The 27,930-nt window shown below is 40.3% G+C and overlaps 1 protein-coding gene across 3 annotated transcripts; it reads left to right on the top strand.

Annotated features, from left to right (window-relative positions):
- The first annotated feature begins 6,248 nt into the window (after positions 1-6,248).
- On the top strand, positions 6,249-23,485 carry LOC105398245 (proton-coupled amino acid transporter-like protein CG1139). Of its 3 annotated transcripts, none has more exons than XM_038112051.2 (10): positions 6,249-6,267; positions 6,620-6,691; positions 7,344-7,463; positions 8,187-8,337; positions 9,749-9,870; positions 10,358-10,442; positions 11,640-11,890; positions 12,741-12,953; positions 21,327-21,496; positions 22,263-23,485. In XM_038112051.2, exons 2-10 carry the CDS (start codon positions 6,636-6,638, stop codon positions 22,544-22,546), a joined length of 1,452 nt encoding a protein of 483 aa, XP_037967979.2. In that variant the 5' UTR covers positions 6,249-6,267; positions 6,620-6,635; the 3' UTR covers positions 22,547-23,485. The 3 variants fall into 3 exon arrangements, with proteins under 3 accessions (XP_037967979.2, XP_037967976.2, XP_037967977.2); XM_038112048.2 differs by lacking the exon at positions 6,249-6,267 and adding an exon at positions 6,275-6,412; XM_038112049.2 differs by lacking the exon at positions 6,249-6,267 and adding an exon at positions 6,324-6,400.
- Positions 23,486-27,930: the final 4,445 nt, after the last annotated feature.

Genomic DNA, 27,930 nt, shown 5'->3' on the forward strand with positions numbered 1-27,930 from the left:
AAAGAATGATTGTCAGTCAGACAAAGTACAAAAGTGCATTCGCTGCTAACTTCAAAACTACCAAGTTATTTGAACCGAACTGTACTGTACTATGATTAGAATAAACATACAAGATACAGTTTTAGAATTTAAGAACTTGGATAGTGTGTACTGGGGTTAATACTACTCTAGCTGTTCGCGAGCTTCCTTAGACAGCAGTTTGATCCTAGAGTCACAAGTGAACGAGAACAGTGTTAATAACCTAGATACAAACACACAAGCTCTATTAAATCTTTGAATAATCTATGTTTAGATTCATTAAAGTTTTTTACATAAAAGTGAAAGCGCTCGAGGTGGAAACTTTTCTCTTTTGCTGACTGCACTTACACAGAGACACCGCTCTGCTCCAATCCCCAAGATCTTGAGAGTTAAATTGTTAATATTATAAGTATTTACTGGCGTCAAGAAAAGTATTTTTCATTTTCGTTTCTGCGGCGGCTACGCCCATGTACAGAGGGGTCGTGATCTGCATAACTATCTATTGGTCTGCATAAGGTCTATTGTCAGACACACAATCTGTAAACAATCCACTGTCGGACACGGGATGTGCCCTACGATGGAGGATAATTGGCATAATACTTATACTTACACCCTTTACTGGCTGTATCAAAATGGACGTTTGGTAACAGCACACAATGTTATTGTACTACGAGTATTTTAATTAACATAGCTGACAGCTCAACACTTCAGGAACTCGTATAGGATCACTATGTGATCCGACTGTCCATCTGTCCGTGTTCAAGCAAGATCCTTTATCTCGCGTGATTTCAATCACACACCTATTTATCAAGTTCTTGAGTTGTATAAACTTACTCTGTTATGTTAACTTTTAAAATACGTAAATTTTGTGGCAAAATCGTAAATTTTTAAGCTCTGAAATCTTTATTTCTGGTAAGTAAGTATATACTTACTATTTTTTTTTAGTCTATGTCTTACGTAACTAAGCGTATGTACTCGTATTCGTATAGCGTCAGAAACAACTACTGTGAAAATAAAAGCTCACTTACAATGGAGACTCAAAAAAAATCGAATATCAAAGCATTATCAACGATACATATGACTAGACTAATGAAAGTGAGACTATCATTAATTTATTAATAGTTATAGCATTATTTTCCAAATAAGTACTTAAATAAAAAACCTATATAAAATAATTCCACAAGATTATAAATTATTAGTCATCGAAAGTTTGTAAAATTAAAAAGTCTCGGGTACTTACTATTTATAAATTTCTCCAGCTTATGTCACACTGACACACACATCAAAAATATGTATATCCAATTCACGTACTCTACACTCTCATGTTATCACTGGAATGTACAACACACTTTTGATAACACCTTAAACTTTTTAAAACTTATCTAGGTACTTCTGAACTTTTTAAACTTTACACAAAATGCACAAATAACACAAAACAACACTATGTTCACACACAGATTTAACACACACAAAACATTTCGAATAATCTATTTTTTTTATTCATCACGCACATAGCACTGGCCGAAAACTTTCAAATAGTTTGCGCGTCGAAAGAGGTTTTACATCGCGACATCACAGAGTAAGAGAACGCTGCGGGCGCGGACCGCCGCCACCAACCCTCGACTGAACACCGCGCAGGTACAGAACAAAGAGAATAACATCACATCTCTCGGAGGGTCCAATAGGAACAACCCTTTAAGCTTTAAGGCTTTCAGCTAAAACTCCTTGTTATTTTGTACAAAAGAAGATTGGAAATTAATACTCACAGGGGATCATTAAAACGTAAACAATATTAGTAATTTTAATTAATTGGGGGCGTAAAGGATAAGGCCTTATTTGCGAGGCTGTTGGTCCAAATCCTGGCATGTACCATGGAATATTTTTTAAGGAAATTAAACCTCATACTCAAAACATCGAAAGGAAAGCTGCACGTCTCGCGATCTATGAAAAGGTACAAAATATAAAAACAAGTGGCTCGCCGTGTTATCTGAAATCTTATCCGTTACGTCACCAACTCACCACGACTCAAAATTAATTAAGAAAATTAAAGTCATTTAAAATCAGGAACGGATGCTTTCAATGACAGTAATCTTCAGGGAATTAAAACGTTGTGCTCGTCCATACGGATTCGAATTAAATTAAAATAAATGAACACTTTTTAAACAAAAGGGTAATCTGTGATATATTATTATCATCGCCTTGATTTTAGGGATTCACAGTAAACATCAATTTAAAAGTATAATTTAATATTTAAACTATTACGCCTAAATTCATAGAGCTTTTTAACTCTTACAAAAGGTTTAAAATTGACGTATTGATATACGAATTTCAACTTTTTGAGTCGAAACCCGTGTGGCACTTTTAACCTCGTTGTTAATTTATAATACTTACGGTCTATGAATTTGAGTGCCAATATTTAAGGATTAATGCCCAATTGAAATGAGCTTTACGAGGGGTTTTGGTTTGCTAAGGATGCCCGCCATTTAGATCTGACTTGCGGTATCATAAACTGTCAAATATATGTTGCTCACATTTTAACGCAACACAGTACCTATACATAATTTCGGCAGTTTATAAAAATATATCGTCTCGTGCAATAGATAAATTACCTAAAAGATTCGGGCGTTAAATTGTGAACTGTCCGAGGCCTGTACTGATTGATGGGTCTAACAAAGCCCGTTCTGTGTTCATAGAGTTCGCAGTGCAACGCTGGTGATAGTAATGAAGTAAAATAAATTCATCGTCTATGTCACGAAGGCTACGATCAAAGTAGGCAAACTGTTCACCGCCGACTAAGTTAGCGACGGCGGCGCGGGGCGCATGGCGGAGTATCGGTTCAATAAAGAAAATAAATAAGTATACACAAAAAAGTAATAAAAACGAAATTAATAGTGTAAGTACCTACTGTAATATAATGGTGGCCATACTGTGTTTGTGGTGCATCAGCGCAGCGTCAAAAAGGCCCCGAGCATTAGTTATTATTCTGCGCCCGAGCTCAGAAATTTCTGCAAGTATACATGTGTTCAGCATGTCGAGTGTCCGCAGTTTGATACTTTTGTGCTCACTCTGCATAATTTGCATCATTACGCGCCTGGTAGTGGCTGACATTTGTCCACTGTTGACGCAGCCTAATATAGCCGATTCATATATTGTTTAGTGCGAGTGTTAAGACGTACATTGCTGAGTACCTATGTATGGCAGATTCATAAGTTTTATGTAGGTACTAAACAACAAGCCCAGCAGTTTACAAAACAGTGTGTGAATCCTGTGTTAATAGAATTCGAATGCAGCAGGAGCATAAACAACAAAAGCAATAATTGTTGATCATCAGATTAAATGAATCCCTCGTTTAAGGTCGTCGATGCAGCGGGCTTATTTCATTCATAACGGAATTATTATTATTATAAACGTCAACATTTTAGTATGTCTGATACTTTTAACTAATGAACGGATTTTCATGAAATTTAGTATATCGAAAGCTGACCCTGGATCCCTTGAGTGATGATGCCTTGAGTCACCCTCTTTCGGCTTAGTATACCACCATTGCAACACCCTGCATATTTAATTACATATCAGTTAATGGTCGACATGACAGATTTTAATTCATATAGGTATTAAGATTAAATTATAAACTAATATTCAATATCACCGCCTAAATTATTATCTAAGTTAAACATCAAAGAAAATTAATTTTCCATTAGGGTTTTCATCCAGTGAATGTGCTGGAACGGTTTTTAAACGGTTTGGTAGACAAACAAGTACCTAATCCCTTTTAGTATTCTGCTTCACGTTCTTCGACCCTAAACGTGATTTATACAGGGTGTTTCAAAAGGGGTACATCCAGTCGAAATGGGTCAGCTCGTCATTCTGAAAAACTTTTATTAACAACATTTTTGAATTCATGAAAATTTTACTCCTTATTAATTTATTAGTTCGAAAATAAATTACGTCGCCATAATAAAAGAAAAAAAAAACGTGACCAACAATTTTTCTAATTAAGTATAATTTGGTAAGAGAGATCTTTTCTTAACTATCTAGCTAGGCTGTTGGACCCAATTCTTCAAGTCTTATTTTCAGCGTATTTCTCAAGAAATCACTATTAAGTCTTCCAGTAATACGAAATTACCGGCTAATTGCACTCAGCGGTCGAGATCAAGGTGAATTTCCTGTTACTCTAAAGCCCTTTTTATATCTCTCATAGAAGGAAGTGTGATAAAGGGACGAAGTAATTGGGGCCAGAGTGAAGAGCCAATCAAGCGGAGAATCTCCAGTATTGAGCGATATCGGCCGGTACGATATCTAAGCCGTGTGAGACAATCAGCTCACTTCACAAGTTCACATCCAGTCCTGTCACATACAGAGCCTCTAGTACAGGTTTAGCACTTTACGAAAACGAAAAAATATTTGGTTTTCTTTTTTCATCTACATACATTATCAGTCAAACCTTTCATGATAGTTTCCGCTAGAGGCGTCACTTTGTATGCGAGAAAACGTAAACTTTTATAGCTTTCGTCAAATTATCAAGCCTGAACTGCTGGTGAACCATCATTCATTTGAACACGGGCCTGTCTCAGGTTTGTACACACCATAAGGTATTCACGTTGGAGTAATTCTAATTCAATGTTTCGGTTACAAACACAGTAATCACATAAGTGGGTTATGTGTGATGTTGAAGATCATAATAATAAGATTACCCTGAGCGAATTGTCAAGTTCAGGAAGGATTCAAATTGAAATGTGGTTGTAATATTAATAAGGGTTTTGGTTGTGGGTGAGGTTCTAGGATGGGTAAGATCACTGATAAAAGGGTGGCTAGCATACAGAATGTTGCAACAGTATAGAGAATATCAACTGAGTTATATGAAATTATTATATCTTAGAGGTACCTAAGCTACTGAATGGAAAACATTACAGGTGGGGTGGGGCATTCATAGGGAAAAAAGTATTGGAATGACTTATATCCTGATATCCTGTTACGTTTGCTACATAGCTTCCGGGAAATCCTGAATAAATCATGTAAAAAGAAAGGTATTCGGAGTCGATTACGTTTCAAATCACGTTACGTGCGCCCCCCCCCCCCCGACGCACACTTCTGGAATTAAAAAAATCATACGTGAAATATGTTTGACGTGAGAAGAATTAAGTTTAACATGGTTCTGACACACGAACCTAATGGTACGATAGTGTATGCTCGTTTCTAAAGCTATTCTGAAACAACCATATTTAGTGTTATTTATTTTATGTCAAGATAATTAGGTATAATAAGGATCTATTCCTATCGGATCCTAGTGATATGAACACTAAACATGGAATACGTTTATATAATAATATTATTACCTTTGTTTAGCTGATAATAATAACTGATTTGCGAAGAGCGAGGTTTGTTTAGCCAATACGAGTAACAAGCCCAAAACTCAATATTTGGTCGTTTCTGAATCGCTCTCAATATAATTTTCCAATTTAATAAAGGAAATGCAAAATTAAGCGTCTACTTAGGTTTGTTTCAAAAGTTTCAAGTTGTTGAATAGCCCACCGGTTTACGATACAATAATGTATACTTTGGTTCTTAAAATTTTAATTATACATAGAAACAGTGATGAATATTAATGATTATTATCATCTGTCAATATTATTATTCGCTTGGAATGTTTTAGTTATGAGTGTTCTGAATAGTAAATAATGTAACTGTTACGACAGAGCCTGAATACTTATCTTTAGAATGGCAACCCCTATATCTATAATATATAACTAATATAACCCCTATATTTCATGGTATTTAAAGGGTCGGTATTTACTATACTATTTTGTATATTTAGTCCGCTTTTCCAGTAGGCCTACTGTTGCGGCGTATCTGTTTAGGTACTAGGCCGACTATTCACAGTTTTCTAATTTGCGCTCACTCTATGCAATGTGCAGCGTGACAATAACTAGTAACGGGCTTCAGGTGGCCTACTGGGATCGCAACCTTAGATTAGATTTAGTCATTTTTCTGAAGTTTGTGTTAAAAATGGTTATAAATAATATATTACACGACTAGGATTGTATATTACAGTTTACAGGTAACATTAAAATTAATGACAGCGTCAAATAAGAATAAACGATAGATAAAAATAGGTGATGAAATCACTGACTGACTCTTGTCAGTATTAATAGCGGTTGTATCATTTTCAGATGGAAACACTTGGCTCGTCAAATGGACAGATGTGGAAACATTTATCTGACTTGGAATAATCAGATTAAATCTAATCGAGTAAGTATCCATAGCATTGTTCGCTACTATGTGGAGATAAATCAGTGAGTGTGCATCGGCTTCAACAAAGATTAATAGTATTTTAGTATTATTAAGCAGATTGTGTCGTCGTAAGTGACCGATTTCTTGCAACGTAAGAAGTGGCGTGAGTACCTTTATTTCTCAAAATTTTGTAAATTCATTTTGGCCAGCTAACTTTGTCTCTCTTTTTTATTTTCTAAGTAAACAGTTTATCAATCGGTTTTAAGTGAGGCAGCCAGGCTACACTTGAGTAATTAGATGACCAGGACCACACTTTTAATACGTTAAGAGGAATTAAATTAAATTAAAATTGCTAACATTTGTTCCTTAGGTGACCTAGCATCAAAATGAGTAAAGAAACAGACCAATCACATTCAAAAGTAGAAGACAACTTCAGCTCCACGTAAGTAAAAGTTTTTTTTTGTGAAAGTATATTCTCTGGTTTGCAATGCAATAAAAAGGGGAAAAGTTAAAATATTAAAATTGTAAAATCAGTCTACCACCACCTAGGAAAGATTCAGTTCATTATACAATATTTTAGTAAAACCGTAAGTTTTTAATTACTTACATCAGAATTTTACATTCATCAAACTAACTACTGCAATTTCCGCCACAACCACCGCGGGGCGGAAGTGAAATGAGAAATATCTGTATCTAACATTTATTGGCGTTCGAACGTACACTACTTGTGCACTGCTGCTGCATACGATGGGGGAATTCAAGGACCTACTCGTTTACCCGCGTATATTGGATAGCAGATGGTAAGAAATAAAATTGCAGGGTGTAAAAAAATGATAAAGTACTAACCTAAGCCGAAAGTGGGTAAATTGGGAGGTCAAACTGAACCACTTTTGATCTATGATCTATGACATTTGCTAATTTGCGAATAGAACACCCTGAATATATTTTCATACAAATCCAGCATTTTATCTACAAGTTACCTTTCCGTAAATATTTAGATACGAAAAGCAGTTTGCGTTCTACTCTCTCACCTACTGATTATGCAAACATCTAATTTGAGTCTGTCAGTTATTTTACAGTTGATTATTTTTCAGAGCTGAACTTGCGAAAAACACGGGATTTCAATCAACACTGAGCATCGCATCTAAAGATGTCGAGGAACAGAAAAAGCCCTATAACCCTTTTGAAAATAGAAACTTGGAGCACCCTAATTCGTAAGTATCCCTTTTGACAAAAGTAAATAAATAAGTATTGATTACCTACTCGTGGAAATGTTGGAAACCCTGGAAACTGACAATCATTAGATAAATAATAAATAGAATAGGCTCAAAACTTCATCTTTGATCATGAACGATACCTAAGCAAAGGATTTCAGAGGGGAAGCAACATGCAAATTAACTAGCACGATTTTATCGTGATGCATACATAAATTTGCATACCTAATTGGAGTTCAGTTTATTTGCATTTAATATTGAAATCGTTTATCCGAAGTCAAATTTTACGATTGCCCATTACCTGTATTATTTGTCACTATTATGTTCTAAGGATCTATGTTACAATATTTTGTGATACAGTTACATACATAATGTTATAAAGATCTCATACGCTATACAGGATCTTGCAAAAGATCTTTCTTTCTAGTTGTTGTTGTACGATTTTTGGAAATTCTTGGAAAAGACAGATATAGGTTACCTTTAAAAGTAATTATTATGATTTAACTTTTATGTCGTAGATTCTGGGAACGATACCCGGCCACTGCCGAAACTAAAGCCTATGTTCACCATAAAATTATTAAGGTTCTACAAATGAAATTAAGATTTTTAAAATACCACCTATCTTCCATTCCGATCATCGAAGCAAAGATCGGTTCAAGAAAATATTTGGACCTATAAAATAAAATTCCTGCTGACCATCCCTACCACATTCGTTATTCGCAGCACGCTCGGGTCGATAGTGCACCTGCTGAAGGCGTGCCTCGGGTCGGGCATCCTCGCCATGCCGGCCGCCTTCAAGAACTCCGGCCTGCTCGGGGGCTCTATAGGCACGCTGATTGCGGGCGTCGTCTGCACGCACGCCATGAAGTTGCTGGTGAGTCTTGGATTGATTTGAAGTTCTATTTTCAGTTTTAAGTTTAGAAAGAAAGAAAGGAAGAAGAAAGATAAACTATATTTGGCTTAGAAAGCAATATTGAAATAACTACATTTTATATAACCTTAGAGAAAGAGATGAACTGCGGATGTTTTGAATTTTAGCATTGTATAAAGCAATTATTATTGTTCTTGGCACTTATGCCACCGTACAGGAAAAAAACTTTCATTTTATTATGAAGTATCTAGCTACCTATTTTTTCCCATAGATTTTAAAAACTATTCATAACTAATGTAACAGAGATAATCAAACTGCATTCAAGATAAAAGCGTATTGCTTTATGATTGGTTTTTAACATCAGCTAATAGTGGCGCGGGTCGGCCTTAGGAATGAAAGTTAAACCATTTTCATTCATTCAATCAGAGTGCTTTACTTCTGGGTGTTTTCATTAATTTAAGTTTGCCCATCTATTCTAAATGGTACGATAATATTGTAAAGTTCGTATCAATTGTTTTCATAGCAACAGCTACTATCTATAACTGCTCTTGGAGTATATGAAATGATTATTATCAGCCATGTGGATTGTAACTACATGGAATGGCAGATTTTCTATTGATAAAATCTTAGCAAGGTCACGATAAACATGATTCGGAGAAACTGAAGAGGTCTGATAACACAGATAAATATTATGAAACCAGGGAGTTAAGAACTATTTTTTTCACGAATTTCCATAATTTGACGAAGAAAAGTCGTTTAGGATAAAGAGCTGTGTCACCGCCTTTTGGCTTACGATACCACATTTGCAACTATGTGAATCTGAAATTTATAATGTAAATTGACACTTTATTTCAATTTAATATTTATTTAGGTATAACGAAAATACGTGATTTAAACATAATGATGGCAATATAAAGCAATAACTTCTAGATACAATAGGAATCCATGACTTTCTGAAATTAGGTTGTGCCTACACTTAGATATCAATGATTCACATAAATTATACCAAATGTAGCAGTTCAAGACCAATTTTAAGTTATTTCTTTATGAAATTAATCATCACTGCTACAATGAAGGAAAACACACGTTATTAAACCTACCTACTTAGAAAATGAAACCTACTCGTACATAAAAACCTGCATGCGTTAAGCCACAAACCCGCAGTGGAGCAGCTTCAATGGGAAATATTATTTCAATTTCCATACTAACAATCAAGTTTCATTTAGCAAACAATAAAATACGCCAGTGAAAAAAAACATTCAAATCAACACACACAAAAAGTGACTTCATAAGAGAAAAATAAGATCAAAAATTTTACCCGTTTCAAATTTAGCTTTGTCGGATTACGAAGCCAAAAATAAAAACCATAAATTGTAGAGAAAACTTAGGTCATAAAAACTTAAATGGTTTTCAGGTTGATACATCACAGAAGGTGTGCGTGGACGCCGAGAAACCTTTCTTGGGTTATGCTGATACTTGCGGAGCCACTTTCAAGTACGGGCCGAAGGGATTACGCAAATATGCTAACGTGTTCAAGTAAGTTTATTTTTATTGAATAAAATAGGTTACTTGACGACGACGGCACGTGTTGGGGAAAGCTTTTGTTCTACGTAATTATTAGTTCACGTCAGATTCAAAGAAGAGTCAAGATAAATATGAGTAACTGGGGATATTATGCGGAGAAGTTTGTTTTCTGAATGTCGTTTAGTGTCACTTCTTTTTAGCTTACTATAATTTTTTTTGTCTTTACTTCAAGAAGATCTTTTAGTACCCAGTACTTAAATATCTTCGAAGGAAGGCCGGTATTTTCACATCCAACTGTATAAAGTCTTGAAGGCTCCTTGGGAAACGGATATGTCCATCAGATTTTCGGTTATTGATGACTGTGATAAGATTTTGAGCTCATCTGGGGTAAATATCTAGGCATCTTGCGTAGCACTGTCCCTCTGTGATGGGTCAGGTTTCGTGGCCCCAACTGTACTAGTTTTCTTAGAATAATTTTATTAAATGTTGTAACTTTCAGAACTTTAGTTGACTTCTCGATGGCGGCAACGTACATTGGCGTCATGTGTGTCTACATAGTGTTCATCGGATCCTCATTCAAAGAGGTAACATATTTAAAGTTTTATCTCACAAGCAATGAAAAAGCTCCAATGACAAATGGAACGGAAATTGCAGGTGGAAATTTGCCATTGCTCGTGACTGTACTTAAAAGTAGCAGAGCTGTTTCCTGCAAACTTCGCTTTGCCTTAAAAATTTTCCTGCAAGGATTCCGGATCCCGTAAGCTTCTTGCATACTAAATTTCGTGAAAATCCATTCAGTTGTTTCAACTTGAAAGAATGACAACATCCAAACAAACTTTAGCGTTTATAACATTTGTAAACTACACGGTTTTACACACTCAATATAACCTATCCAACATAAAAACCCCCTACATTCAACACTAATTGAGACAACATAGTGGCATAACCTTTGATAAAAAATAATATGGCTACGGAAACCTGGGCTAAAACTACCTATGACTCTGCCCTACTACAGACAGATACTTACATAAACAGGATACATAGACACTTATAACACCCCTCCTTTTCCGTCGGGGGTAAAATAAGCCTTTCACCCTTTGACACGAAATGGTTGGGACACTTAGTGCCTCTTACTATTTGTAACTATTTTGGAACGATGCCAGCAAACGTGCCGAAGAAACCTATAGGAACATTTACTTTTCTATCAGAGAAAATGTGCGATAACGAAAATGGAATCAAGAAATAACAGAACACATATTTTGTATTGTATTTATTCTAAATACAAAATTGGTATCTAAAATTACATGTTGCCGAAGAAAAAGTAGGCATTTGTGATGTTATTATTTCAAGGTTTCAACGGAGAACATGAGCCTATAGTTTCCAGTCATTATCTGATGATATTCAACTTTGTAACATTTTATTGCATTGTCAGTCACGACTCATACGATGCACGTAGAACCTCCTCCAGTGAAATATCAACAATTGTTTCCGGCGCACCCTAGACAGTAAGCGACTAACGCTAATCTGACTGGCTAATCCATAGACTAACTTTGTGCTAATCTCTTCCCCACGGTGGCAAAGTCTAGTAAACTTTTAAGAAGTAGAATTAATTACTCAATACCCGAGAGAGAAGCTTGTAAAAACCAACGAACGGATCAATCAGTATATTTAATGCAACAAGATAGCAGCGCTACAAACTTAGTCCCTCAGCGTTTTTACAGAGACAATCACTAGGTTCGTGGTATGGTGGAATGCTCCCTAATCTTTCCCTTTATCCACAGGTCCTGGACCCTTACACCGTTGGAAACCAGCTCTCGATCCAGATGTATTGCGCCTTAACACTAGTGCCGTTAGTGCTCATCTCCCAGATACGGAACCTGAAATACTTGGTGCCTTTCTCTCTGCTCGCGAACGCTCTCATCACCGTGGTGTTTGCTATAACAATGTACTACATGTTCAGCGACCTGCCGTCGATCACTGACAATGATCGCGTGAAGGTGGCCAGCCCTATGCAATGGCCGCTGTTTTTCAGGTAAATTTTGTATTTTTTCTGTGGCATGTGAGCCATAGGGGAAACGCATGGCGAACCCATTTAGAACGCAAACACATCTACTATAATAATCCACTTCAGGACATGAGCCTTTCTTTTGCCAGTCATAGGATTTATTTTTTAAATAATTTCTGAACAATTATAATTTAATTAGAAAGTCAGGACAATGATGTAACATTTCCCGTAATCCGTACGCGTGATTTAATTTGAAACCTGCTGCAAAAGTTCCGAGGAATCACCAACTTTAGGTCAAAGTTGGTGAAAAGTAGCACACTTCACTTGAAGTTCACGTAATGAAAGAATAATGAAATTTCACAGAATGAAGCAGATAAAATCTTAATAGGTATTATTATTATGATGGTGAAATTATATTATAATGTACCTAATATATGATCTGACGATGTTTTTTTGATAATGAAATATTGTGAAAATTCCACCCTTTAAGACAACCAGGATGGTGTAGTAGTTAGTGACCCTAATTACTATGATGAAGGTCCCGGGTTCGATCCCCAGCCGGGGCCAGGGTCTTGGATGTTAAATGCTGTGCAGCAGTGGATTATTACGAGCTGTGCGTTTCTCCTTCTTCTTCCTAGCCTTTTCCTTATGTAGGGTCGGCTATGTGCTTTAAGATGGATAGAATATTCTTTATTTTTACACACACATGAAATTAACCTACGTAACTTATAATTAAACAAACACATATATACAAAAATTGCGGTCTTAACGCTTAAAGCGATTTTTTCAAGACAACCTTAGGGTGGAAGGATATTTATGATCTGCTTTTCTTAATGACTGCAATTCTTATACATACAATTCCCCCTCTACCCCCCAGCACGGTGATCTTCGCGATGGAGGGCGTGGGCGTGGTGATGCCGGTGGAGAACGAGATGAAGCACCCGCAGAGGTTCCTGGGCTGCCCCGGCGTGCTCAACGTGTCGATGGTCATCGTCATCTCTCTCTACGGCATCTTCGGCTTCTTCGGGTACTTGAAGTACGGCGACGCGGTGAAGGGAAGTATCACGCTGAACTTGCCGCAGGACGCTTGGTGAGTTTTGGTTTTGACCACGGCGGAAAAGAGGGGTGTTATAAGTTTAACGTATCTGTGTATCTGTCTGTAGCTTATAAAAGCTGAACTATTTATAAAGGAAAAAGGAACTTATGTTCTTAGCTAAGTTTTAAGAAAATCAGTTCAGCCGTTTAAAAGTTATGCTACTTTCATTGTTGAGTGTCGGGGGTTTTTTAACGTAGATTATATGTATTTTATATTTATGTTATATCGCATTGTTTGTGTTTGGCAGTGATCGTCGATTCGTGGACATAGGACTATCCCAAGAACGAACTTAGCTCATTAAACGAACGTTAGTGACTTTCGTCTGACTCACCGTTCTTTATGTTAGACCCTTTATACTTAAATCTACTTAACTATGATGATGATGATGATTCTGTCCGACCGGATTCGGTCACGGCGACTGTTACGGCTGGGGAGGGCGTCGGTCGTGTGCCCTCATATGACTTATGTAGCCGATCTTGGCTGTGAACGTGCGGTTGCACTGGCTACATGTCAGGATTCCATTGGGGTAGTGGTATTGTATGGCAGCTGGTGGTCTACTTCTGAGTTCGTCACGTTTGGCATCAAGAGCAGCTTTTCGTTTAGCCTCAAACTCGAAGATGTTGGTGTTGACAGTATGCCGCCACACGGCTCGGTCCTCAGCTTGCTCTTCCCATGTCGAATGGTCAATTTCGCAACTCTTCATGTGGCGTTTCTGCACGTCCTTAAACCTAAGGTACTGCCCGCCCTGTTTGCGCTTCCCTTTCTGAAGTTCGCAGTAGAAAATGCGTTTAGCCATTCTCTCCTCGGGCATCCGTCGCACGTGGCCACACCAGCGCAGCTGACGTCTCATCAGGTAAGCTTCAATTCCCCCAACATTACAGCGACGCAGTATTTCCGTGTTTCTGACACGGTCAGACCATTTGACGTTCAGAATGTTGCGGAGGGATCTCAGATGGAATTTGTCTAGCGCGCGGATGTGCTTACGATATGGGCACCAGGTTTCGGCAGAGTAGAGGAGATTCGGGAGAACAATTGCCATATAGACAGCAATCTTGGTTGAGAGCCTGATGTCATGCGAGCGGAACACTTTGGCCTGCAACTTCCCGAAAGCTGCAGCAGCAGCTCCGATTCTGCTGTTGACTTCAGGGTCAAGATCGTATTTCGCCGACACAGTACTACCCAAGTACTTGAATTTGTACACTTGTTTCAGAGAGTTTTCTCCGAGCTTTATGTCGAGAGTCGAATTGACGGTGCCTTCTTCAGTGTCCATCGCCATGACTTCCGTCTTGCCAACACTGATTTTTAGGCCATACCTGCGACATGACTCGTCGAAATTGGTGATCCATTCTTGCAGTCCCTCTACTGAATCTGATACAAAGCACAGGTCATCGGCGTACATGATCTCTCTAATTGTGTCACAGGATACCTTGGTACGCGCTTTTAATCTGGCAAGGTTATAAAGATTCCCGTCTGTTCTGAATCGAATCTGGACACCGGCTGTTGAAACGCTTAGTGATTCATTCACTACCGCTGCAAAGTATAATGCGAACAAGGTAGGTGCCAGTACACAGCCTTGCTTTACTCCACAGGTGACGGAGAAGAAGTCTGATTGTTCACCGTCTGTACTGACGCAGCACCTCATGTCATCGTGCAGCAGTCGGAGAATGCGGACAAATTTATCGGGGCATCCAAGTTTACCCAACAGCATCCAGAGGGCTTCGCGTGGCACACAGTCAAAGGCCTTCTCAAGGTCAACGAAGCAGAGGAACAGAGGTTGACATTGCTCCCTACTCTTCTCCTGAAGTTGCCGCAGGCAGAAGATGGCCTCGCATGTGCCTCTTTGTGGGCGAAAACCAAATTGTGACTCAGGTAAGATCTTTTCAGAGACAGGTACAAGGCGATTGAGTAAGATGCGTGCAAAAATCTTTCCAGGCGTGGACAGCAGGGATATTCCTCGGTAAGAGTTGCAGTCAGAACGGTCACCTTTGTTCTTATACAGAGCACAGATCTGCGATACGGTGAAGTCACCTGGGACTTGTTCCTCATTCCACATCCGTACAAACAGCTTCCAAAGATGGTTGTGAAGCTCTTCTGTACCATATTTGAGCAATTCTCCTGGAATGTTATCGATGCCCACGGCCTTGTCATTCTTTTGCTGAGTGATGGCATCAATTACTTCACTGAGTGCAGGTGGTTCATCCATTTCAGCTACGGTTGCATAGTTTGGAAGAGATCTGATGTGTTCGAGATCAGCAGATCGATCTACGTTAAGCAGGTTCTGAAAATGTTGTGCCCAACGTTTCAGGACATCTTGATTGGATGTTAGCCTCTGCGTGCCATCGAGGGACTTAATAGGCACTTTTCCGTGATACCTGGTACCAATCAGACTCCTCAGCTCACCGTAAAAAACGCCGAGTTGCTTGGAATCTGCTAGCATTTGTATGTAACGAGCCTTTTCTTGCCACCACCGATCTTTGGTGTCCCGTGTTAGTTTCCTTAGGTTGTGAGAGCTAGACTTGATTTTTTCCTGAAATGTAGTCGAGGTGTCCCTACGATCTCGGCTTCGCAAGAGTTTTCGGTGTTTCTCAATAGCTTCCACCAAGATCTTATTGTTTTCGTCGAACCAGTCTTCGTGGACACGTTTCTTGAGTCCCAAAGTTTCAGTCGCACTTTCAACAAGATTGGAGCATAGGGACTTCCACTCATCATTTAAATCTTGTTCAGCTAGATGGATTGCCAGTCTGCTGTTCAAAGCTCGGCCGAAGGCGGTTCTTGTCTCTTGGCTTTTTGCATTCTCCACATTCAAGCGTACTCGGGCCGGCTTAGAGCTACGCCTTGGCCGGTGGAGACGCAATTTTGTCCTTACAATGACTAATCGGTGGTCCGTCCAGCATTCTGCTCCCCTCATAACTCGGGTGATTTGCACCGCAGATAGATCCCTGTGACGTACTATGGCGTAGTCAATGAGATGCCAGTGCTTTGACCTCGGGTGCATCCAGGTAGTTTTGTATTTGGCAGGGAGTCTGAAGCAAGTGTTGGTGATCGCCAGCTCGAATTGGGCACATATACTCAGCAGTAGTTGTCCGTTGCTGTTCATTGCACCAACTCTGTGTCTACCGAGAACTTTTGGCCACGCTTCATGATCACGGCCAACGCGCGCGTTGAAGTCACCCAGTAACATCAGTTGCTCTTCAGGACGGATCTTCGCAATAGCGTCGGAGAGCTCTTCGTAAAACTTCTCCTTATCTTCGTCGTCTTTATCCAAAGTCGGAGCGTATACGCTTAGGATGTTAAGACAGTTATCATTGTCCAGGTGCAGGCGTAGGGAAATAACACGATCAGAGATGTAGACAGGGCATTCATCCAGTCCTTTTGCTATCTCATTCTTAATCGCAAAACCAACACCAGATCGCCGGGGCTCTGACGCGGCGGTTCCTTTCCAATAAAATGTATAACCACCACCGTGCTCTGTTAACTGTCCCTCTTCAGCCAAGTGGGTCTCGCTAAGAGCAGCTATGTCTACATTATATCGGCGAAGTTCTCGAGCAACTATAGCAGTCTTCCGCTCCGGGCATAAGTTAGTGTCACGATCAAGTAACGTGCGGACATTCCATGCTGCAAAAGTCATAGGTGAATTAACTTTATGGCAGGTTTTTCTGTTTCTTCGACCGCGAAGTTGGGATGCCTAGGCAGCCGCGGTTGCTACCTCCCCTTAGGTTTGGGATAAAGGTTTTTTTAGGACACCTTTTCTAGTCCCCTCCACGGCTGGGCGTGGGAAGCAGTCTTCCCCTAAATAGGGCTGCTTCGTCACTCAGAGTGCTGCCGAGTCTGCGCAGTTATCCCTATTCAACGCAAAAGCGACCACTCTCTCTGAGCCGCCTGTGTGCAATATTAGCCAAAGCCCAGCCTGCATCATTGCTGAACCTCTCTGCCTCTATTGTCGCCACAGGGCTTGAAGATCCGAGTCCATATTCGCCGAAACAGTCAAGTGCGCAGGAAATATTTTGGTGCATAGACGTGCGCGCTTACGCAGATGCACCCTCTCCTCCTCACTCTCCTTTGTCTGGTGGAACGGGGACCATTACGACCAGAGGAGAGTTCGGCCGCAGTGTCTGGCCGCCGGCAGCTGTGCCCTCTACCGACGCCCTTGGCCTTCCACAATGCCTTGCTGCCTCGCTGCATCCGCCAGCATCAGTTGCTCATCAGCCGCTGATGTGCCTTCTACACCGAAACAGTCTTTGTAAGGTGTGCGGGAGGTGTCCGCGATGACCGACATGTTTTACGCCCATGTGGCGAGGCTTGCCCCTTCCGCTAGATCAGCCGTACCAACATCCATTGTCTCCGCCTTCTCCACCGTTGAGGTCTTCACCCGTAACCCTGGGCACGGGCTCTGCGTTATACCCCGCAGGCCTGGGTCCCTGGACGAACTCAGCCACCAGCTCACTCCGGCCTACTGAAGAGAGAGGTGCCCACCCCCGCGACGTGGACGCGCCGAACAGGAGCTACCCCAGTGGGGCTCAGAGAAGGTGTCTCTAGTCCCCCTGGGGCCGGGTTAATGATCCTGTATGTTTCCAAGACCAAAGGCTATATGCAACCTTTGTTACTTACAAACTTTGTGTTAACTTCGGTACATCTTAGAACAAAAACTTCTTTATTGGCAACTATAAGTACACACTTTATACATGTAAGTACCTTTATTTACATACATAATACATACGCAGGTAGGTATTTTGTTACCAAACTATGCAGACATTATAAAAATCTAACGAAAGTGGATGTGAAATCAGTACCTCTTTCACTCCACCTCTTTTTCTATCATTATATTGAAGCAGTCGATAACATACAACCCCCAAGTAGGTACAAGTAAGTATAATATTATCCACTTTAGCACTTCGTCTCAACGACAGCTGAATTTTAACTCGGTAATACCTTTCAATGAGTTTCCACTGGTAATTTACATTGACAAAGAACTGAAACTCACTTGCGGGTGCATTGAACTTGTCTGCGATATTTTCAGTGCAGTCTGAAACGTTTCCATAGCTTTTTGAAGCGTAAGAGAGCGGTGGCTAAATCTAGATAACACTACGACCGAACTAACGACAACGGTGCGGCGCAGAAAGTCCGAAAGTCCCGGGGTCGATTCCCGGCTAGGGTATTTTTTTTAATACGTTAATCTTCCTTTCCCCGTATTGAATGTGTCTTAAACAATGGTTAAACATGATTTTAGGCTACATTGGGCTAACTGAAGTATAAAAGTAAAAATCAAGAGTGCCTTGTAGCTTTCGGTATTTATGTCTGTTTGTCTATAATTACCTGTAGGTATGTAGGCTATCACTCAATTAGCGTTTTCTATTTCTGTTCATCTTTCATCTAAACATAGACGTCCTTTATATATACCTTTATTGAAAGGTTTCATATAATAAAATATGCTCAGTCTGGGTTTCATATTGAAATAAAAGACCATCATTTCGTCAAGTGACAACTTGACACTCGACTGGAAGATATTACTCTCCGCACGAGCAGTAATCGTGCGTTTGTTCTCCTGCTTACTATCAATTTACGGATTTATGGATATGAAATAAAAATCCCATCGAGACAAAACGCTGGTTAGTGGTTGGTTTGGTCAATTAAAACTCCATTAAAGAGTGTGTTTATATTAGTTTTGTAAGTACATACAGATTGATTAAGAAAATCATTATTTTCAATTCATCTTGATTTTCCTAAAACAAAAGCTTTTGTAAAAAAAGTCCTATTCATCCCCTTTTTGCCGCATATTATGTACAAATGGCGGTCTTATCGCTTAAAGCGATTTCTTCCAGACAACCCTTGGGTGGAAGGATATTTTCAATTTATAAAAGACGGTATAACATTTACACACAATCTTTTAATAACTTAAACAGTTTTTAGTTCACAGCAAAGGTTTTACAACAATTAGGCAAACATTAGGTTCGAGGTGACATAATAAGTGAAAAAAAACCATAGAGCTTCATAAAGCGGCTGGGAATGTGTAGCTTTCACTGTGGTTTGACCGGCGTTATTATTTTAAGGGAAAGGCGCGCGTTACAGTCTCCCCCTCTAATCCGAACGATACGACTGGACTGCTGTTGCACCGTGGTCAGTACATGGTCTCCCCCCAAACGGTTTGTATTCCGGATCCTTCAGCCGGTTCTCCCTAATGTGGCCATGAGATCGAGTTATTACATCAACGGTGGCAGTACAACGATAACACCGTACGGGGCTACTCGGCCGCGGTAGCATGCCGGCGGTAAGGTAGGGTCTCCCGGGCGCGTGTTCTATCTGCACGTTGTACTGTTCTACGTCAGCACCAGGCAGCTTCTCCCCCTTCTTCAGAGCTTCTCCTTTCTTGGGAGGCATTCTGTTCATGGGAGAGGCAGTAGACTCCTCATTGCTCACCTTTATTTGGTGGTTTTGGTTCACCGGCAACACATACGCACGCGTAAATTCGCGTGAGTTGCCAGGAGTGTCGGTGAAACACCACGTACCTTGGGCTATGTTCAAGATCACACCTGCGTCGGTAATAAAATCGCGGCCTAACAATGTTCTAGTGTTAGCGCCGGGGAACACAAGGAATTGCGTAGGTATGGTCCGTCCGTACAACGTAACATCGACGTTGGTACTAAGTACCTTACGTAGTTGGTTGGTTCCGTCGGCGAGGCTCACGTTACGTTCTATCTCCTCGAAGTGCGCGTAGTTATCAACGAGTACATTATAAAGCGCGGGGCTCGCGATGCAATGCGTCGCCCCGGTATCTAAAATGGCAACACCTACTTTACTTGCTATTGTAACCTTTACCATAGGCAAGTCGGGGTTATTGGTGACGGTCGCGCTATTGAAGTCGACGTCCATCGAAGAGGTGGCAACATCATTCTTCACACGACACGCTTCGCATTTAGAACGCACCACCCCTCGCTGGCCGCAACCATAACACCGTATACCCGAACTGGTACTAGGCACTTCAGTGTTAGGTACACTGGGCGCGTTGCCAACTTTACATGGTTCACTATTAGCAGAATAGGGAGTATCGCGCCTACTCTGTTCGTCTTCACGACGTTTTGTTTCATCGCGAGTTTGACGATTACGACATTCTTCCGCTGCATGTCCAAACTGTTTGCAAAATGAACAACGCGGCCGTACTCGTTTGGGTTTTGCTATATCATCTAACAAAGTGGCATCGCTCGGAGTAGGTAGGAGAAATGATGATTGACTTACCGACGTGCGTGGCTTACGGTCGGTGGGGTCCTCAATGACCTCAGCGCGGGACTCCTCCGCGTTCCTAGCCGCTTCAAGCAATGATTCTAAGTTACAAATAGTATCACGAGGCAAGTATTTCCTTATTTTCCTATCTAGTAGTCCATACACAATGTCGATTTGCATCTGCTCCGGCACGACGTAGGGCAGCCTGCACAGCATGGCGCGCAGGCGGGACACGAAGGCGTCGGCGCGCTCGTCGCCCTGCTCGTTCGCGAACACCTCCCGCAGTATTCGGTGGGCGGGCCGCGGCGCGCCGAACCTGCCGCGAAGCCGCTGCAGCGCCACTTGCCACGTAGTTACCGACGAGCGGACACCTTTCCACCAGACGGCGGCCTCGCCGGTCAGCAGCATCGGCAGGCCTCGCAGGGCGTGGTCGTCGCTCACGTTCGCGCATTCTTTGAAGATCTCGATGGTGTCGATGAATGCCTGCAGCGCTTCGTCGCTCTGGGCCGCGCCGTCGAAACGTGCGGTGCATTTGACGAAGTTGCCGGGTCGTTGTCGCGCCGCGTCTACTGGCGCGGGTGCGGATGTACTCGCATGAGGGCTGGAGAGGAAGGTCTCGAACATCTGCCGGTTGGTTTCCGCCTGGCTCCGGGAGACCGCAGCGATGATCGCCGTCAGCTGCGCGTCGGTCATTGACACGACGTTGATGGCTCCGGTGGTGATGTTCGGGTTGCTCTGCTCCGCTTCGTGGTCGCTCATATCGTCCTCTGATTGCTGTTCTTGTTCTCGCCGGTTGCGCGTCGTTCTCGGCATGTTATTTACCGGGGACGCGTAAAAGTTTATGACTCGCACAAATTATGATTGTGAGTTAGAGCCCCACGTTGGGCGCCACTATAAAAGACGGTATAACATTTACACACAATCTTTTAATAACTTAAACAGTTTTTAGTTCACAGCAAAGGTTTTACAACAATCAGGCAAACATTAGGTTCGAGGTGACATAATAAGTGAAAAAAAACCATAGAGCTTCATAAAGCGGCTGGGAATGTGTAGCTTTCACTGTGGTTTGACCGGCGTTATTATTTTAAGGGAAAGGCGCGCGTTACAAATTTTTATTTAATTTGTATTACCAAACCCCCCTCTCCCCCCCAGGCTGGCGCAGGCCGCTCAGCTGCTGATGGCGCTGGTGATCTTCTTCTCGTACGCGCTGCAGTTCTACGTGCCCATGGAGATGATCAACCGCATGCTCGCCAACAGGAAGACCAGGGACCACGAGAACGTCATACAGATCACGATCAGGACCGTGCTGGTCGCTGTCTCAGGTTAGTAAGCTGCACCTGGCTCTCTCCAGTGGAACCTTTGTGCATATCCCCAAGATCTAAACTGCATTCATAAGCTTGGACTATTTCCCACCACGCTGCTTTGCTGCGGGTTCGTGGGTTCACTATTGTTAAATCTAGATATGCAAGTTTTTTCACGATATTTTCCTTAATGGAAATGAAATGAAATCGTTTATTTTTTCGACGTAGAATATTAGAATTACTTGTCAAAAGTCATAATCTACCACCATTTCACAAAGGCCCCGTCATTAAGGAGGAAAGAAATGGCGAAAAGGAAAGAAATGGCGATGGTATACATTGTACTTAAATTCAAATAACTCATTGGTACATGTCAGCGCCGGAATTTGAACCCGGTTATAAGGCATGAGAAGCTTAGTATACTGAAAGCACACGGAATCGGGTTCAAGTCTGGTATTACAGCTATCATTAATTCTATTTTACAATTAAGTACGTAAATCAAAGTGTCGAAACAAAAAACAACTTAACCATATTAAGCGAGCTTATCAGTTGAATCTGCGACTTAATCGAACTGTCAAGCCGTCGCAAAGTTTCATTCGGAAACCGGTGGCAGCAGCGCCTTAGGGTCTTAGCACATACAGCGTAACGTAAAAGGATCGCCTTTTTTTCTTCAGTCAACCAGGCGTTCGTGAGCTCGTGTTCTACTGGTTGACAGAAAAAAAAGAGACGATCCCTTCACGTTACGCTTAAATGTGCGGTGACCATTATTCTGAATTCATTTTTTTTCCAGTCGGCATCGCGGCGGCCTTCCCGAACCTGGAGCTGGTCATCAGCCTGGTCGGCGCCATCTTCCTGTCCACACTGGGCATCCTCATCCCTGCCATCATCGACACGGTCTACCGCTGGGAACGAGGGCTTGGCCCCTGCAATTACGTACTCTACAAGAACATCGTTTTAGGGTTCATTTCCGTGTTTGCACTGTTCTCGGGGTCTTATACTTCTATTTCAGCCATGCTGGCGGGTGAAGGGCACGATGTTATTGAAGAAATAGCCAGTAATGCCACGTTGTTCTAGTTATTTACGTAATGTTCTATAATAGTAGGAGTTAGGACTGTAATCCTTGCTGGATTACGGCAAAGCCTGCCCTAACGATGGCTCCGGGTTGTTAGTGATTGTTCTAAAAAAAGGTCATTGCCACAAATGTAAAAGGTATAGTGCAAATATATATAGATAGTGAATATAATAAATACCTACATTGCTAATCCAAAATTATACAATGTTAGGAACCTTAAAAACAACTTGTGTCACCTTGTTCGGGGTAATACTATAATATCTGCAGTAAAATATAGTTTCAAAATTACTAATAATGACAGTCTAATCTCAATAGGGATGTGATTCAGTACGCAGGGAATCTTCTACAAACTCACTTAGCCACATCCCTATTTAATTATCTCCTAAAAGCGGCAACCACAATACGTCATTTTACTACAGCTAATAAAAAGTTTCAATGGCGGGAAAATGTGTGTGTTGTGTGTGTGTGGGCCACCTCTTAATTCTTACACGTGTCACTCGGGAGTCGGCCAGAGTCCTTCCATATTATTGTATCCACGTGTCAGCATCACCGTCATAAAATAAGTATGTTTAATATTTATACTGTGCATATTACAAGGTGTTAAAAATAAAGGGAACTCAACTCAAGGAGTCGTCTCAAACAACATTTAAAATTGGCAAAATAATCCTGTAAGTACTTATGTACCAACAGGTCACGTAATTTTCAACTATGGGGAGTTGAATTTTTTCACGAATTTACTTACCTACTACTTGTGCAATATTAAGTGCCATACGCGCTATTTTATTCCACTCAGATAATAAGTAAGTAAGATAAGAATTTAAAAGTTCGTCGTTATTTATTTATTACTTTGTAATATGTGTAAAAGATTACTGAATAAAATGTTAAGCAAAAATTATATTATGTAAGCAAATTAAACATAATATATGAAATATGTAATAAAACAGTATTTTTTCTTGATGCAACTATCGACTTACCGACCCTTACTGTGTCTGAAAAATAAATAAAGTACAATCAATATAGTCCAGCCCGATTGTACCTAATTTGAAGCAGGGGCATATTATAACAGATGAATACCATGAAGGGCATTAAATAAATCTGCCTTTAGTAAGTATAATATATATATTATTATAATGTATAAGGTAAATGAAAGTTACATTAACGGAAAATTACATCCATTATTGTACTCCACTTCGAGGCCAACGTGGCATCCAGACATCTTCAGAACCTACTTTAAGCACTTAATCAAAACCGCCTGCTTGAGAAAATAATAAGGATAAATTTCTGTGATTTGATGTCACCTTCATCCTACGTTCCACATTCACTGTCTTCTTCTGTAGGTATAGCGTTTCGGTGACAAAACCTGCTGTTTAGAGTAGGGTTTGTCATCAAGACCGTTTATCGCCACTTAAATTTGCTGTCAGTTGCTTAATGCCAATAAGGATGTACCATAGTCCTGTGTTAAGGAGTAAGTTCTACTTACTTACGTTCACTTGCGTTGGATCTAAGCTGCGGAAAATAGTTCGTTAAATCAAACTCTATTTCTGTAGAGCCTATCCAGGAAAAAATAACATAATGCTGTAGTTGTTTTCGATTAAAATAGAACTGGGCCCCGTCAGTACGTGCCTCCGCGATGACCGCCGCGCTCTCGTTGTGTAACATTCTAAGCCACAACTTAGCAATACATCGTTCACGTAAAAATGCGCCAGGTTCGCACGTTAGGTTCGATACACGATTCACTAAATTACGAAACTTGAAATTTTTACTGCTATCATTGGTTTATCGTTTGTCTTTTATAAATTCGAAGGGTAAGGAAATTCTATGCATAGAATTTTCATATATATATACCTATTCGAATCGAGTATCGAACCGAATTTGCCACGTTTTTCGCTACCAACACGCCTACAGATGAGCAGGCAACAGTGAACACAAAACGCCGAAGGCCAAACTCCTAACTTTAGGGTCGAGTGGCGCAGTCTTTTATTTATAAAGACCCTCGCTTTAACACTGCAGTCGGAATTTCAGAATGAAAAAATAGCAAATTCAAAATTATGTTTAAAAAGTTGCAGGAACACGAATAAATCCAGCTCTGTTAAACTAAACCTACACGTGGACGGCTTGACGCAGTATCCTTTTTAACACTTTTTCATGATAAAATATTTTTACTGTCGAAATTCTAAGTGAAATTCTGTAAAATTGTCTGAATTTTTACCAATAATTTGGGATTATTTGATAAAGCTTCAGAGATACGTTTTGAAGTTAGATAAAAAAAATAAGAACAAAGTTAACAGTTAATGAAATTAATAATAGTTAGCGGAGAGACGATTTCTTTTTTCACACAAAAGCTGTAGCGCAAAACTTATTCACAGTGACAAGTAGATTTTCCCCCTTTCGACTTACACACACACATACTCTAGAATACTTAGCAGACCTGTACTTACCTGCAAAGTAACTATGACAAACAAAAACAGTTACGAATTTTCCTCATTACTGGAATCTGCGAACTTCTGCAAACAGAATTAGTGTCACACCGTATTCGCACTGCTATTGTTTGCGCGGTGCGTATTGGGAAATAACTAAATAAATTGAGTTTAACACTAGTATAGGTGTATCTTTATGAATATTTTATTCCCGTACGACCCTATTGGGAATAAATTTTTATAGCATATTGTAATTTGGGTGATTGATCTAGGTTACGACAATTTTCACTTCACTTCAAGTCTCCATAATCCCGAACCGTCATGGAAATCCTTGGTGATTAAATGTAACCTAGGTCTAGACTATTATAGTTATGTATGTAGATACGACCTAAACTTATGCTTTCCACGACATGTAGCAAATCAAGTCTGGTTCAGCAATTTTCCGTGAAACCTGGTTCTGGTTCAGCAATATGTATGTCGCAGGCATCTGGTTTAATTTCCTTTTTGATTGAATCACTAGCCCGTTCATTGGATGGCGCTACTGAATTGTATGACTAGGCCGAACGTTGATTGTACAAGGGTCACAAAACGTCCAACTAGTTAGCTGATTTAAAATCAGTCAGGTGGTGAATAAAACAAATATGGCGTCTAACAGCTAACAGCTGCCACAAAAAGCACCTATATTATAAGTTTTTTGCAAATAAATTAGCTTTAAAGTGCGTTATTTGTGTTAAAATAGTGTGACAACATGGATTTTCCCTATTATTACACCGCGGGCGGATAGTTTCAAAGAAAAAATTGTGGCGAAACTGGATAATTATGAACAACAATATGATGTTATGTTGATGATTGTTTAGTTAATTTGTGAGATAATAGCTTTGTAACATAGTCTTTTTGTTGACTCTTGTCTGGTCATGTTCACCCTAACCAGACATTACAAAGTTGCTATACTAAATCCCATTCAACGACTTCGCTGAATGACGTTCAGTAAAGTTGTCGAACGTTACAATCAACGACTTGACGAGTTGTCCTTTAGTCATACAACTGAATAGCGCCATCGAATGAACGGGCTAGTGGTTCAATCAAAAAGGAGATTAAACCAGATGCCTGCGACATGTACGTACATTATCACAAACTTTCGGCCTTATCTACTCCAAATTGAGGATGAATCAGGATGCTCCAGATGAGATGAAAATGCTCTTCTATAAGAACTATAAGGACTATAGGTACATATATTATACTATTCCATTTTTGTATTTTTTATTACTTTAATATAAATGGTACGACAAACTACAGAACATTCTCTCTCTTGGGGTTCACTGAAGTAAACAATTGCGTTCACTGCAGAAATACTGAATGCAAATTGTGAAATAAATCCCGCATTATCCACTTCTTGGGACATTCAGGACACTTTGATTTGCATTTGTGGCGTAGGCGTAGGTTTAATTTGTAGCAGAAAATCGTTAAATTTATGTACCTACATAGTTTTTCAAATTCAAATTCAAATGGTTTAATCGACGTAAAATTTTACAATTATTTGTCGATAGTCATCTACCACCATTTCACAAAGGCCCCGTCATTGAGAAGGAAAGAAATGGCGAAAGAAACTCCTCGAGCATCTTTTCAACTTTTTTCCTTATATATCTATTACAATTTTTACTTATATCTAGTACCTACAATTTTACTTAAGTACCTATATCCATTTCATTTTTTCAATAGCCTTAGCTGAGGTGGACAAGACCACGCGTTTTTGTCGTTTAAATAATCATTTATACTATAGTAAGCTTTACTACATAATGTAGCTTTAACATAATTCTTAAATTTTTGCTCAGTAAGGTTTATTGCTTCATTTGAGTTAGTTTTCCGGTCACAAGATTTTTAACCCCTGACGGAAAAATAGGGATATTATGAGTTTAACGTGTATCTGTATCTTTGTGTGTACTTGTCTGCGGGTGGTAGCGTATAGCACCCAAACTCTTTTGCAATACGTTCTTGACGACGAGAAGGCGCATTGATTGTGCGTGTAACCGCACTACTAAGGGCTCCCACACGCTGGCACACGGGCCACCGGCCACACCCACAAAACGCCGCCGCTGGCACACTGGCATTTCCTGTAATTTTCGTACATTTTATATGGACTCGCCGTACACGGTTGACGCCAGTGGCGGCCACACGCTTCAAATCGTTCCCATACAAAGGCTTCTCATGGCGGAGTTTGTGGCTGTGGCCGGTGGCCCGTGTGCGGCGACACTTAAGGATCATGGGTTTGATCCCAGCGTAAAACCGGCGTTTATTTCGCCGTCGTAGTGATTACTTCATAATAATATAAAATATTGTTTTGTAAAAAACAAATATCCCGACGAATTGAGAACCTCCTCCTTTTTTTGAAGTCGGTTAAAAACAAAATGGGTCCGCATGGCAACTTCCTAATGACACGCCTTAATAATTGAGATGATAGTTGTTAGTGTTACGTTGTACGTGAGAAAACAAAATTTAAATTTTGGCGCTTTGCTGCGCTAATCTCGACTCTATCTCCTCGCATTAAACGTACCGATTGAATGGCAGAGCCTACGTTCGTTCCTTTTCGTTAAGCTTGATTAACCCTTCCGAAAAGTTTGAATTTGTTTGTTTTGTCCTTGGACAATGAAACATCCTAATTTGGTGTTTTGGTTTCCTGTGCTAAATTACCCTTTTCCAGTAATTACACTAACTGGAAAAGGGTAATTTAAAGGATATTTGTTGAACATTATTTTGTCTTTCACTATAACTGCCAGTAGGTAGATAAATCTTGTCAGGGCTATTCTTGAGTTGGTAATGGTATTTCTCAGTTTATAAACAGCCGATGTAAAATAATGTTGTTATACACTATACAGGGCGTTCTATTTTTTAACCCACGCAGTATCGTGGTGTTTTGGTCAGCTTCATAATTATGAATCATTTTGTTTCCTTGTCAAAAAACGATAATGAGA

Source organism: Plutella xylostella, chromosome 13, assembly GCF_932276165.1.
Source record: "Plutella xylostella chromosome 13, ilPluXylo3.1, whole genome shotgun sequence".
In the NCBI taxonomy this organism is placed as follows: domain Eukaryota; kingdom Metazoa; phylum Arthropoda; class Insecta; order Lepidoptera; family Plutellidae; genus Plutella; species Plutella xylostella.